At 36.5% G+C, this 16,026-nt stretch overlaps 1 protein-coding gene across 1 annotated transcript in view; it reads right to left on the bottom strand.

The window, feature by feature from the left end:
* Positions 1-16,026, bottom strand: part of RYR2 (ryanodine receptor 2) — a 388,712-nt gene that overhangs the window by 145,332 nt on the left and 227,354 nt on the right. Inside the window, exons 27-29 of the mRNA XM_054062870.1 lie at positions 9,203-9,350; positions 4,966-5,174; positions 2,854-3,028 (exon numbers count right to left, since the gene is read on the bottom strand). Coding sequence (XP_053918845.1) covers positions 2,854-3,028; positions 4,966-5,174; positions 9,203-9,350 — 532 coding nt within the window. The remainder of the gene's footprint in view (positions 1-2,853; positions 3,029-4,965; positions 5,175-9,202; positions 9,351-16,026) is intronic.

Here is a 16,026-nt window from a genome sequence, read left to right as displayed (position 1 = left end):
ATAAAATCTCATTAATGTTTTTTATTCAGTCTAGTATTGTCTGTCAACTCTGTAATTGTAGCCAATATAAAATCAAGATGAAAATTTGTCACTGATACAAATTTTATTGATGGCAGAACAGTACTGTACATGTAGCGAACTCCTGCTACATAATGTAAACATAATGTAAACATTTGCCAATAGTATAGTTACCATTAAGGTGTTTTCAGGGCTTTCCCTTATATATCTCATCTTATAGGGAGTGTGCCAGTCAAGCAGTTATATGTCTTACTACGAAATAAAAGTTAACTTTCAGTACCCTTCTCTAAACGGCTATCTAACCATTTTATGTGTGGTATTCACAGATCTTGTGCAGCCCTTGCATGCTGGAGGCTACAAAACCAGATGGTTTTACCCATGACCTGGCTCTTAATCTCCAGGTATGTAACTGAGCTATGGAGCAAAACTTTTCATTCATGTATGGAATAGCAAAACAAATAGAAAGACTTTAACACTACCACCAGAAAGACACTGTCTGTCATGTGTAGCAAAAGCATAGGACAGCGACAGTTTTTATAATGTCCTCTGCTTACGAGAAAACAAGATGAACTTCCTGCGCCCATTTGTCAAACACTCACCCCAAACAGATCATGCTCACTGAGATCATGAGTTGACAAAACAAGATTTGGTTTTCAGAGTGTACTTGTTCATATCTACAGCGTGAAAAATTTCTCTTGCACAAATGCATAATAGTATCCAATTCCATTTAACAATTTTATAACTGAGATGACATATAAAACTGTTGTAATCCGAAGGAGCTGCTCTTGCACAATCTAAGATGTATCACATGAGCTTTATTAGTAAACTGGCAGAGTGACGCATTCCCTTTTCACTGTTCCTAAGTAAATTAAAATTACAGGACTGATTTATAGTCAGACTGCATCCCTCAAAGCAGGGCACTGGGCTCTGACCAGAAATACTGACTTTTCTCTAAAGCAAAAAGTGTCTTTCTGCAGCAGCATATGGCATGCACACAATTCATTGATAGAAGTGACCTGCAGAAAGGCCTCAATGCTCTTAAGAGCCATTAAGGAAACCAACTAAAGCCAGCCTAGAAAAAAATGAAAGCTCTATGAAAGTCATACTTAATTCTGGTATTTCACACTTGTTTGTATACGCACGCACACACACATACAGATGTCCTCCCTCCCCATGAACTGCAGATTAAATACCCATAATATTTAAATACTGATCTGCAGTTTTTAAATCTAATATCAGTCACCACATTCCTTTAAAACAGAATAAGAGATCTTATTTCAAAAGCAACCTCTTTTCTAGAAAACAAGACACTTAAGAAGAACTTAACGCTGAATTAAAAGGATGTTGTGAAATATCTGAGAAGCTTGACACTGACACTGACATTAATTCTTTGACATGATTACCAAGGCCTTCAGATTCCATGTCAAACCAGGAACTAATTTATCAGTTTCAGACTCAGAGATCTGTTTAAATCTGAACCTGCAGCTAGAAACAAGTACCACGAAAACTACACTACTGTGATTTCATCAATGTTGAAATCAGAATAGAGATCAAACACACTACCCTCAGAAACTCATGGAATTCCAGTTTCTGCTAGAAGCCTCCACTCCTCAATGGGATTATACTGCCTAATAACTGGAAAACTATTATAATTTAATGACACCAGGATGATTTTATGCCTATACCACTAACAGTAAGCCAATTCATCCATCCCTTTCCCTCATCACAGTATAACAATACCTAAGGAAATCTGAAGGCAGTAAAGTCATAGGCATGTGTAGAAAATTGGTGGCAATTATCTAATTTTACATAAAATGAAATTATTCCTAATCCTTATGGTATGGCAGAAGAATTAAAACAAAAAAAATATTCTCCCAAAGCACTCCTAAAAGTAAGATACTCTGAAATTCAGATGAAAGTAAAGTGGTTAAAATTCAGGCAGGGAACTGCCTAATTAATAGTCATAAGAGATGTATTTCCCCTGGGAATATGTATCAGTAATCCAAAAGTTTAATTTGCAGCTGCTACGGTTAAAAAAATTTCTCTCTCAGGCACAGATGGATTATTTAACACATGAATAATATATGACAGCATATACGTAACCACAGCAAATGGCAGAAGATTAAAGCTTAAAAAACTTCCATTACCATAGTTCAGAAATTTTAGGTAGAATCTACAATATTGTAATTTCTTACCTCTTTATATACCTATTGACACACACATATGTACATAAATCTATAATAAAAATTTTGGAGGCTTTGTACCAGCTGGGTTTATCCTGGAGCAGGTGTCATTTAAAACAAAACCTTAAAGCTGCTTTAAACTCCCTAACATATGTTCTCACTAATCTGACAGAAATTTGATAGCATTTCAGTACTTGATCTGGATAAAATTTGATGGCCCCGCCCATGGTGTGGGGGGGTGGGCTAGATGATCCTTAAAGTTCCCTTCCAACACAAACCATTCTACAATTCATTCCATGATGTCTCATATCATATCATGACCTGCTGCTGTGCAGATGACATGGCAAATTTATGAATTTGCAACTGCAGACACATGCCTGCAGAACAGTCAGAAGGTCTGATCACAAAAGATGGATGAAAAGTTCACCACAGAAAAGGGCCTGTGTGATCCCTACCTAGGAATCATCCTTTCCAAAGGCTTGATCGTAATCGAATAGAGAAAAGAACACGGAGTAGTTTCTAGAGAGAAGGAGGGGGGGGGGGGAAACACACACAAAAAAACCCTACACGTAGCACATCACATTAAAGGGAAGTTGGAGCTAAAAATGGGCAGCAACAGCAATTTAACAGCACAATGTATTACAGTACTTACCAGCACCAACCTCAAAGTCCTTGAAGGCAAGTTCTGAACCTGAGTCATCAAGCAGGATTTCACCATTTAAGGTGAACATCATAGTGTGCTCATTCATGTCAACCATACATCCAACAACATCTCCTGCTAACCAAGAGCGACCAAAATGCTCATTACCTTGATGCCACCGTTGTGCCTGAAAAGGATTTAAAAGAAATTCAAAGAGTAATAGTGATAATGAATGTATTCCTCTCTACCTTAGTGTTATAGCTAATAATTAGCCACTGAATTAAGATGGCACTAAAATTAACACTTTCACAGCATTCCTGAACAATGACTGTGATTACTCCAAGTTGATGTCAAAAATGGAAATCCAACGATTAACTTCCTGCAACCACCTCTCACATCTGTATTGTAAAATGTTGCTAAGTGAGCCAACAGGGAAAACTGCCATTTCAACATTTTAGTAACAGGAAAAAGCATAGCTTATTTTTCTTCAGGAACTTCATGAAAGACCTGTAATGACAATAATACACTAACAGTTACAATCTTAAATAGCTGCCTGCCAAACTTTTTTTAAACAGTTGGTTTCACTTAATTTAGTAGTCTATAAATCCACTGCTTCTAAACAAACTTTATTGTTTCCCTAAGTATAATTCTAAAAATTTGTGCCCCAAAAAAATTAAACTTCCTGTCATACAAAATTTTGGAAGGAACAGATTAGTCTGCAGATCACAAACAGATGAGACAAACACTCTGAGCTCCTCATAGAGCTCCTTCCAGAGTAGTTGAGGGCATGATTAACGATTCATATAACTGGACTTCAAGTCAAAGACCACAAAGGCTTTAGATGGGGTCTTAGATAGGAAATCAAATAAATTAACATCTATTAAGGACTACTGTAACACGCACAAAACAAAGCAGTGTTAATAACAAATAGATTCCCTATTCGTATATTCCTTCACAAGCAGATTTTTATCCATCTTGAAAATCCTACAAATTTCTGTGTATCCTGAAGGTCAAAAGCTTTTTTTCCAAACAAGGAGAGAACCCATCTAAAATCAAAGACAATAAAATAGTTTTGTGGATTGAGACATAAAGGCCAAAACCTAAGATTCAGAAAGAAAACCTCTGCACAGCTATTGTAATAAAGACAAAGGACTTGAATAGTTTACTTAAGCCAATCAGATATTTTACTTAAACAACTTCTCATTTCTCTTTTTAAGATACCTTCTCATGTAATACAAGACCAAGGAAAAACATTAAGTTCCAACAACATGAATAAAATACTGCCTGATCTGACCAGGAACAGTCAGAAATACTGTTGATTTCTGTTATATATTGTAAAAGTAATTAATTAAAGTAATTAAAAGGAAATTAATTCCAACATCACATACAAGAAACATTTTGACATGGATCATCAGTAGCAAGGATGGATAGCTTGTTTGGATAGTGGTTTCACTTGCCTTCATACTAAAATAAAAGGTTTTAAAGAGTGATTTAATCTATTCTGATGAAAACCGGTACCTTATAAATTAGTTTGTTTTCCTATGTATTTTTACTACCAGATTTCCATCTGTTGTTGTCTCATACAGAGTTAAATTTTAGCAAAAGCTACTGGTTCTGTCGTACTTCTTTTACTCTAAACTGTAAGGATATACATGAAAACCTAGGTATACTCTTTATAACTTTTACATTCCTATAAAAAAACTTGTATAAAAGTTGCCTCAAACACTTACTGCTAATAATCTTAACCATATTTATTCCCTAATGGCACTTCTTACAGAGAGAGCAACAGAATAAAAATGTAAAGTTAATTCATAGTTAATTACAGCTCTGCCAGTATTTTGAATTTGAATAAGTCACTTAGATTTTCAATGCTTTATATATACTGTACAATTACTGTGAAGCTGTGAAAAAAATAATAGAAATGCCAAAGCCTACTAAGTAAGTTTCCAGGTGATATTGATCCTCTTTATTCTACCTGGGCCTCCAAAGAGAGAGAGAAATAATTTCTTAAAATACAAATGAGAGAAGAGAAAGTAATGAAGTTCAGGCAATAACACATAGAATAAGACATAAATTTTAAAGTTTTGCAATCACTCATATTATTAAAGATAAACATATACAAACCTTAAAGCCATCAAAAACAAAAGCTTCTTCATCTGAGCCAAGTTCCTGATCTGGCAGACAACCTGGCCTGGTCCAGCCAACTCTCATGTCTCCTGCAGTAACTGCCTCAAACTCAAAATACCATTTCCCAGTCTTCACTGCATATGTCTTTTCCGTGCGGAAGATCCTGAATTTTTCCATTATTCCACTGCACACGTCCAATCTCATTGCTATAGATTCAAATTAAAAAAAAAAAAAAGTAAAGGAAAAAAACCCAGTGCAAAAAGTACTGTATTCAACTACCGACTAAGTGAAGTTAGTGAAAACAACAAGCAAAGGAATTCCTTTGAGCATAGGCATGCAAAGAAGAAAGTGCCTTATGGGAAAAGTGGTTTTGCCATTCTCGGGAATTGGCACACTTGGATATCTCTCTGAAATAACTCTACACTAATTCATCCAGCAGGGGAGGAGGAGGAGCGGGGAGGAGACCTGAGTGCAAGTCACAGGGCTACAATCCTCACTGGGATTGCAGAAATATGGTGGTATAACTGGTATGTTTAGAGTATTATGATGGGTGGAAGTTTTTTGGAAAGGAAAGGCTCGAAGGTTATGATGAAGACTTGCCCTTTATCTGAGAGAGCAGCTGGAATGAATGGAGAACTTCTTTGGGATGGTTCAGGAGTCAGTTCAGAACTTATAAGTCAAGAATGCAGGCAGACCAGTAGGGGTGCTTTAGTGAAGTGACCCAAGGGTACTGGGGTCTTAGAGGGGTATTAGAGCCAATGCTGTTTAACATCTTCATTTATGACCTGGATAATGGAACAGAGTACACCCACAGCAAGCCTGCAGATTACACAAAACTGGAAAGAGCAGCTGATGCATCCAATGCTTGTACTGCCATTCAGGGGGGACCAGAACAGGCTGGAGAATTGGGCTGAGAATAATCTCATGAAGTTCAAAAAGGGAAAACGCAACTGCATTGAGGGAAAAATAACCCCAGGCAACTGAATACACTGGAGGCTGAGCAGCTAGAAACTAACTCGGCAGAGAAGAACCTGTGGATCGTTATAGACAAGTGAAACATAAGACAGTCATGTAGCCTTGCATCAAAGAATGACAGAAATAGTGTGGATCACATAAGGAACAGTCTTTCCAGCAAGTCCAGTAGCCTGTACTTGGTACTAGTGAGGCCACATGTGGAGGTCTAGGTCCAGTTCCAGGCTCCCCAGTGCAGCAAGTACAGCACAGGTTGTAAAGATAAGTAAGGTGCTGGAGGACCTTTCTTAAGAGAAGACAAAGGAAGACAAGACTGTTCAGCCTGGAAAAGACCAGCTCCTCTATTATCTGCTATTTTATACAGTTTTCTTTCCGTTAATCAAATAACATGACTCAGAGATCACTCTGTCTCTTCTTTTCAGGCCAGGAAAAAGAATTCCTAAAACATTCTGGATCTTTTTCCACAAATTTGCAAGGTATTAAAGCCTGTACAGCCTTTGAAAACTCAGCATTCCAGTCTGATCACTGTATTTCTTCCTCTTCCTGAATTTGTTACAAGCTCAGATATGTCTGCACCTACCTGTCTGTCCATTACACCATATTAAGAACTTCTCCTTTTCTCTTCTCTTCTCAGCCACATCAAATTCCACATTTCCAATATTCTCTTGAATAGCACATAAAATCATTTCCCTCAGAGCTTAGACACTTCTCATGCCATCACATGCCTGACTTCAGTTAATTCAAGCTCACTACGTTTCCTGTAAGCAACTTTGAACTCTGCCACATAATTCCTTACCAGTTAATTTTTCTCTTTGATGGTCTACACAATTAATGCCTTAAAACCACTTTTGAAGATCCTCAGTGCCTCACCTATACAGGAGGCGAATCACCACAAAGCATGGGAAATGAGGATTTGTTGTCCCTTTAGATTTTAAATAACCTCATGCATTCTAGAGTCTACACAGCCTCAAAAATACAGCTGGTATGGGAAATCAGTACGTGGTAATAATAATAATAATAATAATAATGCATAAAAATGACACTATAGAGCTTTGTAAGTCAACATTTAAAATAAATTTAGAGCAGAACACCACTAGAGGGCTCTAAATCCTTTAATAACAGTATTGGTTTTGGCTGATCCCGATGACGCGTTTTGTGCATCTAAACTTGAGAGGCCCATAAAATGTAAAATCTAAACCCCCAGAATGAGTGTAAACATCTTTTGCTGAATGAAATTCCAGTCTTTTTTTAAAGAAAGACTTGTTTGTGGGACACAGTTCTGTAGGTCCTTTCCTCTGGGAAATTTGCAACTGCATTGATGGCATTTTTCAGATGCAAAGATTGCAATTGTGTTCTTTACATTTTATTAGTAAGTCCATGAAGAGCACTAGCTCAAAGATCTCTGCATCTTAACAAAAAAAATAAAATTTTCCAGCAGTTTATTTCCAAGGAAAGGTGAGGGCATATGGTTCTCAGAGCTGTAGATGAGGAAAGAGGATTAATATCGTTCAGTGGGATTTGGAGTAGACTATGGGAAACAAGAGTGCTCTCTCTCCCTCTCACTCTACACCACTAGACATTCTCCTTTATCTTTATAAGAGGCAAAAGCCTCTTATACCGGTCAACTCACCTTCACAGAAACAAACAGAAGCCATGCTCATTGTCACTATGCCAGCATCTCCTTCCCATAGTGGAAGGGGAAAAAACTGACAACATCAAGCAGAAGGCCTTAAGCTATCCAGACTAGGCGCCAGGAGATTTAACAGTGAGGACATGGCATTTTGCTACCAACGCAATCTACTCCACTAGGAAACACTCTTTTGCCTATTCAGCAATCCAGCCCTTTTAGACAGTCGTATCAGTGATGCCTCATATCTAAAAGTGTAGTTTAATCGCGGCCTCTCATAAAAGATGAGGATGAAAGCCTGCATATACTTTGGAAAAGAAGTTTAAAACAGCAGTTTCCAGATTTTCTGCAGAAATGCTTTAGTGAAGGTCTATGGCCTAAATAGGTTCAATAATACTATCACTATATAAAGCAGTAAAAGAATCATTTATTACTCAACATATTGAAGAGTTTTATTATGTTATCATTTCCTTTCTACACATGCCATTAGTGTCGCAGAATAACAGCACAAAAACAAGAATATCCCTTATTTTGTATTCCATCTGACAACTTTATCTCAGCATGACAGAAGATTTATTTAACTCTCTTAACATTTTATATTCTTCAGTTACTGAGGTAAATATTGTATACAGTTTCTTTAATACAGTTTCTTTAAAACTTCTTTATCACAGGCTTAAAGTTTTCCATTTTTTTTCTGTTTAGGATGTCCCAAACTCAAACTATGGATGTTGAAAATACTGCCTGCCACATCAATGAAATATTCAATCTGGCAATGATGCAAATTCAAAGAAAACTAAGAAGTAAGTTAATGTATTTATGGTCTTTTATTCAACTTAAAAGACCTAAGAAAGTCCAGGAAGCTTAAATGCTTTAACAGATTGTAGACTTGCAGTTTGACATTTACAGAAATTTGGTTAATTAGCATTTGTCTTCCAAAATTAGATGTTGTAGCTTTTGATGTTTAAATCAAGATTGTACGTGAACTGTAGATTTCTTGATTTAGAATCAAAACTGTAGGAATATTATATTCACATCCACTGCATTTACATATAATCTTTTTTTTAGGAATTTTGCTATTCTGTATTGAAATGACAAATCCAGTACTAGTTAAAAAGTTTTTAATTAAAAAGTTAATTTTAGTTTGGGAACTTCAGATATTTATGCGTATTTTTGAAATGTAATCATACATTTTATTCCCTGGTATAAACCCATATATTGAGCAAGATGATAAATTCATGTTCCTCATTTCCTGTATTTTAGGGTTGTGTCTTGCAGTACTAACCATGCTGATTTAAGGTGCCTAATCTATTAATTTTGATTCATCTGAATTATATCTACAACATGATCAGTTAAAGGAGTGTAAGAAAAACAAAGAAATTGTATCACTGATTTAAAATGTAAAAGTGTTTAATTTTGTAATTCTTCATTTGAGACTAGAGGACAAGAAAAGGAAAAAATAAGGAAAGTAAAATCAAAGGGAAATATAAGCAACAAAAGATGGAGAAAAGTACTTATCATACTTTTTCAGATTGTTTTATGGAACCAAAAAATCCCATAGAGGAGTGTAATATTCTGATTTTTTTTTTTTTAGAGAGAGGAAGAGAGAGAAGAGAACAAAACAGCAAATGTAATTACCATGATCTTGATCGGGAGCTTCCAGGTTGTAACCATAGCCTAGAAGGGTGCGGACTGCTTCCCGAAGACTGTCTTTGTTTGACTTCTTTGTTCGATCATCCAAAAGAGCATAAGGTACAAGGCGAGGATTTCGTCGATTTTTCACATCCTGCAGAAATATGAAAAATCAATTCAATTTCAGAAGCTGTGCTTTGTCTTAAAGACAAAATTGTGCCATAGCAGCAGTACAAAAAAATACTATTTATACCAACTGAAATCATGGAACTGCAAATACACCAACGATTCAAAGAATTTGCAATAGTCTACAAACTAGCAACAAGTAAAGAAAACTGCATGGTTTATATCTGCTTTCATTTTTCATCAAATTTACTTAATACAATAACAGTACAAGGATAAATACAAAGAATCATAGAATCACTAGGTTGGAAGGGACCCACTGGGTCATCGAGTCCAACCATTCCTAACACTCCCTCCATGCCCCTCAGCACCTCTTCCACCCGTCCCTTAAACACCTCCAGGGAAAGTGACTCAACCACCTCCCTGGGCAGCCTGTTCCAGTGCCCAATGACCCTTTCCAGAGTTTAACTGAAAAATCAGAGCTTATACTTTGTACATTTCTTATGAAGCAGCTACCATAAGAAGCAAGTACACAATTAAAGCTCAGAGACATAACATTACCACAAATATATAGGGATTTTAATTATGCTACGAAACAAGATATATAAATATGCCAAAGACTAAACAAGATGTTAACAAAAGAACAAAATGCTGCTAATTAAAAAAATTAATAAACACATGCAATACTAGTTAAATAATGAAATATGAAATAAACCTATGCCCTATGGTGTCAAATACTTAAAACATAGATTTTTCCAAAATAAAGGGTCTTTTAAGAATATTAATATGTTTAACATGCAAAATTTTTGTAACAGGTACTTTAACATGACCTTTTCTCAGGTTGAAATCAATATACTATTAAAGTTTAATCTTTGTATTTTAGGTTTATTAAAGCAACATTGATTAGGTTTTCCTGTGCTGCAAAATTATCTTATTTGAAATCATTGTTTAACTTGATTATTTATATGGATAAATAATTTTGACTAATTGAATGACTAGTAGAATTGTTTTCTTGTCTACATTTTCTTCTCACATAGTGTCAGTGTTTGTTGGGAGTGAGAGAAAGCATATAAAGGATTCTCCATTTTCTTCCTAATATTTCACTTAAAAAAAAAAAAAAGACCAATACAAAGCCACTTGCTTTTTCTACCAAAGATATTGAGATGCAAAAATATCTTCTATAACTGGACAGACTTATTAAGACATTGTGAGTTGGTTATGGCTGGATGCCGAGTGCCCACTGAAGCCACTCTATCACTCCCTCCCCTCAACAGGACAAGGGAGAGAAAACATAATGAAAAGCTCATGGGTTCAGATAAAGACAGCGGGAGATCACTCACTCATTACCATCACAAGCAAAACCAGACTCGGCTTGGGGAAATTACTAATTTGTTACAAATCCATCAGAGAAGAAGAATAAGGAATAAACCCAAATCTTAAAACATCTTCCTCCCCATCCCTACCTTCCTCCTGGGCTTAACTTTACTCTCGAATTCTCTACCTCCTTCCTTGCAGCTGCAGAGGGGGACAGGGAATGGGGGCTGCAGTCATTTCATCACATGTTGTCTCTGCCTCTCCTTCCTCCTTAAGGGGAGGACTCCTTACATACTTCTCCTGCTCCAGCACAGGGTCCCTTCCACAGGAGACAATCCTTCATGAATTCCTGTAACATACGCTCTTCCCATGGACTGCAGCTCTTCATAGGGTGCTCCAGCATGGGCCCCTTCTCTGAGATGCAGCCCTTTAGGAACAGCCTGTTCCGGTGTGCATCCCCCATGGGGTCACAAATCTGCCAGCAAATCTGTTCTATGGCGGGTTCCTCTCTCCATGGGTCCACAGGTCCTGCTAGGAACCTACCCCAGCATGGGCTTCCCACATGGTAACAGCTTCCTCATGTGCATCCACCTGCTTCACTGTGGGGTCCTCTACCAGTACACAGACATCTACTCCATCATTAACCTCCATGTGTTGCAGGGGTACAGCCTGCCACACTATGGTCTTTACCACAGGCGGCAGCGGAATCTCTGTTCTGCCATACTTCCCACTCCTTCACTGACTTCAGTGTCTACAGAGTTGTTTATCTAACATATTCTCACTCCTCTCTCTGAGTGCAACTGCTGTTATGCAGCAACCTTTCCTCTTTCTTAACGATATTATGACACAGAGGTGCTACCAGTATCATTGTTCAGCTCAGCAGTGGGTCCATCTTGGAGCCAGATGGCATTGGTGCTATCAGACACAGGAAAAGCTTCTCACAGGAGCCCCACCTGTAGCCCCACCACGACCCAAACCTTTCCATATAAACCCAATTATAGGAAATGCAAATATAGTGTCTATTATTTTAGAAAGTGGTGCCCACAGTGAAAGTATCTTCCTACTTTTACAGCTTTGAAGTTCTACTTTTAAGAAGTATGTGGTTTTCATTCTGCCTTTGCAGGAGAACAAAAATGGCACATCCATTCTGACAAACTCTTGCAAGCTTCTCTGGTTGTCCATTAAGTGCGTCAATAGAAGGCTGTAAGTCTTCTGCCTTATCATGGTGAGTAAATATTGAAGTGCAATTACTAACCACTGCTTGATGAAATCCAGTCCTACCAGTTATCCTTCCTGAAGATATAGTATAGGAGAAGCATTACCTTTATGCTGGAAGGGCAAACAGAAACATAAAGGTAATGCATTGCTGGGGACACAAATTACTACACTATATAAGTTTCAGGTATATTCAGCGGGAAGGACAGTGGCAGGGCCAATATAAGGACCATTTAAGGGGACTACTTCCTATAGGTATTGTAAACATTAAAATTGTAATCAGCCCTTTATCCAATATTTATATGGTACAGGTGGAGAAGAGCTGATTACAGAACAAAAAGGTCGAAAGAAATTTTGAAGTAAATGCTATAAGGAATTCTTATTCGATATAAGAATATTCACATTGGCATAAGAGAGGAAACACCGTGTGTTTAATTATTTGTCAAGAAAAGGACATAAAAGGAGAAATAATTTCCTCTGAAAACCTGTATATCCAAAAAGATATTATGAAATAATACCTTTAAAAAGATGCATCAGAAGTTGGGAACAACAATTACACAACTTCTTATCCATGATATACAGTTAGACAAATGAACTGGTAATTGCCATGGCAACCACTAACCCACATTAACATACCTGCAATCAGCTGATAACAATGTATGATAATTAAATATAGTATGAGTGCTTTTAAAAATGCCTAAGCACAAAATCAGAGTGAGGGGTGGGAAAAAAAAGTACAAAGAATCATAAGTATAAAAAAATAAACTCATTTCTACAGATTTTTTTTTCCTTAGGTCTACTTTTATTTAATATTGTGACTTTTTTCACCAATTCAAAACTTTGGTTACTTCTTTAAATATGAATATGAGAATGGATTTTTCTCTTAATAATTTGGGGTTTTTTTCTCTATGATAAATTTTTTCTATATAAATTTTGAATGCTTTACTTATTGCTGAATTACAGACTTGTCATTGTTATACTCATCATAAGATTTTGCACTGAAACTCCTGCACCTCTCTAGTTTAAGTGATTGAGCTTTGCACAGTCACAATCAAGTTAACAAGAGAACTGATTAGCTGAGTGGTACATTTGCAATTTGTACACAGACTCAATTCTTCCTACTCACTACAGAAAACTTATTGTTTTGTATTGTAGACTGTTAAAAGAAATAAAATTCAGCATAAGTTTTATTTTTTTTTGACAGAATTTTCCAGGCTTGACAGTCAGTCTAATGTTTCATCAGAAGTCTGTGTTTGATATAGAAGTTTGTCTGGCAACAACTTGTTCACAGTGTCAGAAAAGCAGATCTCTTCCAGAAGACAAAAAAAATAAAAAAACTACCCCAAACTTAAGTTGGTTGACCAGATTCTGTTTTGAATTGTTTCAGCTGGGTTTACTTAAATTAAAAAAAAAAAAAGTATTGCAACCATGAAAAGTTAGAATGCCTAACAGAATGTTCCCTGGAACTAATACTAAGTAATGTTAAACTTGAGTGATGTTAACACTGACCACAAAAAGTCAGGAGTACGCTACAGATTCTGCTATATACAGCAAATGATAGACAAAGAATTATTTGAATTAACACACATATACTTATTTGTATATATATAAATGCATTTGAAATAGGTGATATTGGTCAACAGTGGCACTAACTGAAGCTCTCACAAGTAATAGAAAAGAACCACATTAAAATACCAACACGCATCAAACATCAGCAAGCCTTTTAAAACTTCCATTACACTGCTGCAAAATAATTTGCAGAGGAGGTAGTTCGGTAACAAATAAACAAAGCCTCATATACACCGCTAAAAGACATCTGAAATGATAAAGAATAATAGAGTTTTCACAGCTATAAATGTGATTCTGCAAACCTATGTACCCATGTCTTCCCAAAGCTTTGAGAGCTCCAGGACAGCAGGGATCACTAGATTAAAAGGAATAAAAAGACACCAGAAATACAGATTAATAAGCACCTATCAAAAAGAAAGGCCAAAAAATGACTGAAAAAACTAAAACACAGACTAAGAAGAGTGTAGAAAAAAATTATAATAATTTAATAGCTTTATAATGTAAGTGTTAGAGTTGTACTCTGTAGAGCTGTAGAATGTGGTACTGAGATTATTTTGTTCTCATAGCCAGGGCTGTTAAATGACAACCACAAAGCATGTATTTCACGTGCAGTGAGACAGACATGCAACTGATTTCCTAGTTTCATTTGAACCATTAGAAAATACTTATTCCACAGCTCTGAACTGATTCTGCTCACTACCATGTCTGTGCAGCTTGCACTTCCACAAAGATTTCTGAGCAATTATCACAACAAATGCTATGGGTGAGCTTTCCAGTAACACCTTCAGAAACCCAGCTCAATGAGCTGCTGTGTGTGTAGCATATACACTGTGAACAGAATCATTTACCTACACCATACATTTCGTATCTGGTTATCCAAAGGTCTAGCTTTCCTACATTTATCACAGCAACTCATATTTCACCATAAACCATTACAATTAAAAATTATAATGGAAAAAATCATGAGAACTGGAAAGGAGAGTAAATTTCTAATGAAGCCATATTCTTGGCAATGTTAACAAATACCCTAAATGTATCCACCCAAAGCAGAAATTATGTTCCTAACCCAGCATACCAGCAGCTGAATTCTGTCCTTAGAAGTACGTGCATCCTTAGAAATCTACATACAGCTTCTGCCTCTTCACTGAGGACCATACCTATATGGACTGCCTGTATACATGGCATCACAGTTTTATGAGCATCAACCAATAGTTTAGTTCATGGACAAACTATGTGGGTTCTAAATATTTTCCATTTGATTTTGAAGATTTAGTCACAAATGCATCCTTTTATAGTTCAATGCTATTTTTCAATCAATTTGTTATAAAAAAAATCCTTTAAAATTCCCTTACAAAAACCTCAGGTGCTTATGATAGGACATAATGTTAAAATCTGTACACAATGAAAAAAATTAAAAAGCTCTCTCTCTGTCTCAGCACAAATGTGATCATTGTAATTGACTTACACCAAGACTATATTGTTCCTTTGCCTGGATATAGCTCCATCACCAGTCTTGGATCATTTATCATTTCCCCAGTTCAGAGAAGACCAGCTTGCAGGCAACCACATTCTCCCTTAAAGGGACACTGTCAAGTATTTTCATTCTGGTTTTGTTCTTTCTTTTCCACTTACCCTTGATATTTAATATGTCCTTTTAAGCAGAAATAGTATTTTTCCTACCTTTTTTGCTCCTTCTGCTCCCTTCATGGAACAATAAGCTACTGTGAGTCTGTCCTACTAAAAAATACTTACTTGTTTGTGATCAGAGTCATCAAAGCTGTCAGCACAGTTCTGGGAACAGGACTTAACTAACTTGTGCTCCTTCTGCTGGCTGGGTGGTTGGCTCTGCAGCAGCAGAACAAAAATACTGTGTATAGTCAAGCATGAAGAGCAGCTATCTCTTGTTAAGAAAAAATCTTGACCAGCAGTAGTGGATTTAGAAGAAGAAAAAGGTCTGGAATTTAGGAGGTATTTACCCCACCAGATTATAACAGGAAAGAAATGGTTTGTACATGAACCACTTGACAGTATCCCTTTAATATTTCATATTATGTAATCCCAAAATGATGTGACACTCATGATGGAACATGAGATCACGGATCACCTAATTCATCCTGCAGATACAGCATGATTGCTGTTTAGAACATATTTTCCAGTGATTAGTTCATCTACTTTCAAAACTCTGTAAGTTTCTTTCCCTTAGGAAACTATTTCATACTCTGCAAGATCTGTTTATAGTACTGTACAGCATAACATCATGTCACTTTATTACAGTACTGTAACATGTCACAGTAATATGATGGGATGGCAAAATGCAGCCCATGAAACAAACTGTTGCAGTCAAGCAGAAGCATGTAGCAGATCGACAACAGCTCAAATCTTGCCATGGGATATGTGTGTTAGATAAATGAAAAGCAACTTTGCACTGCACTCAGAAAGGAGCACCTTGCTATTCTGCTCTCTTCTTCTGACTTTTAATGAACAGTATTTTTTATCTGCACAGTGTTGTCTGTCTTCTTTCCTGAAGAAAAAAACTTAATTATTTGAAATGGGAAAAATAATTGAATTAAGTGGTAACCAACATCAGTACCCCAAGCACAGCAGCTAAT

This window comes from Cuculus canorus, chromosome 3 (genome assembly GCF_017976375.1).
Source record: "Cuculus canorus isolate bCucCan1 chromosome 3, bCucCan1.pri, whole genome shotgun sequence".
Taxonomy (NCBI): Eukaryota; Metazoa; Chordata; class Aves; order Cuculiformes; family Cuculidae; genus Cuculus; species Cuculus canorus.
Note: the sequence above shows the minus strand (reverse complement) of the source record. Positions and strands in the feature narration are given on the sequence as shown.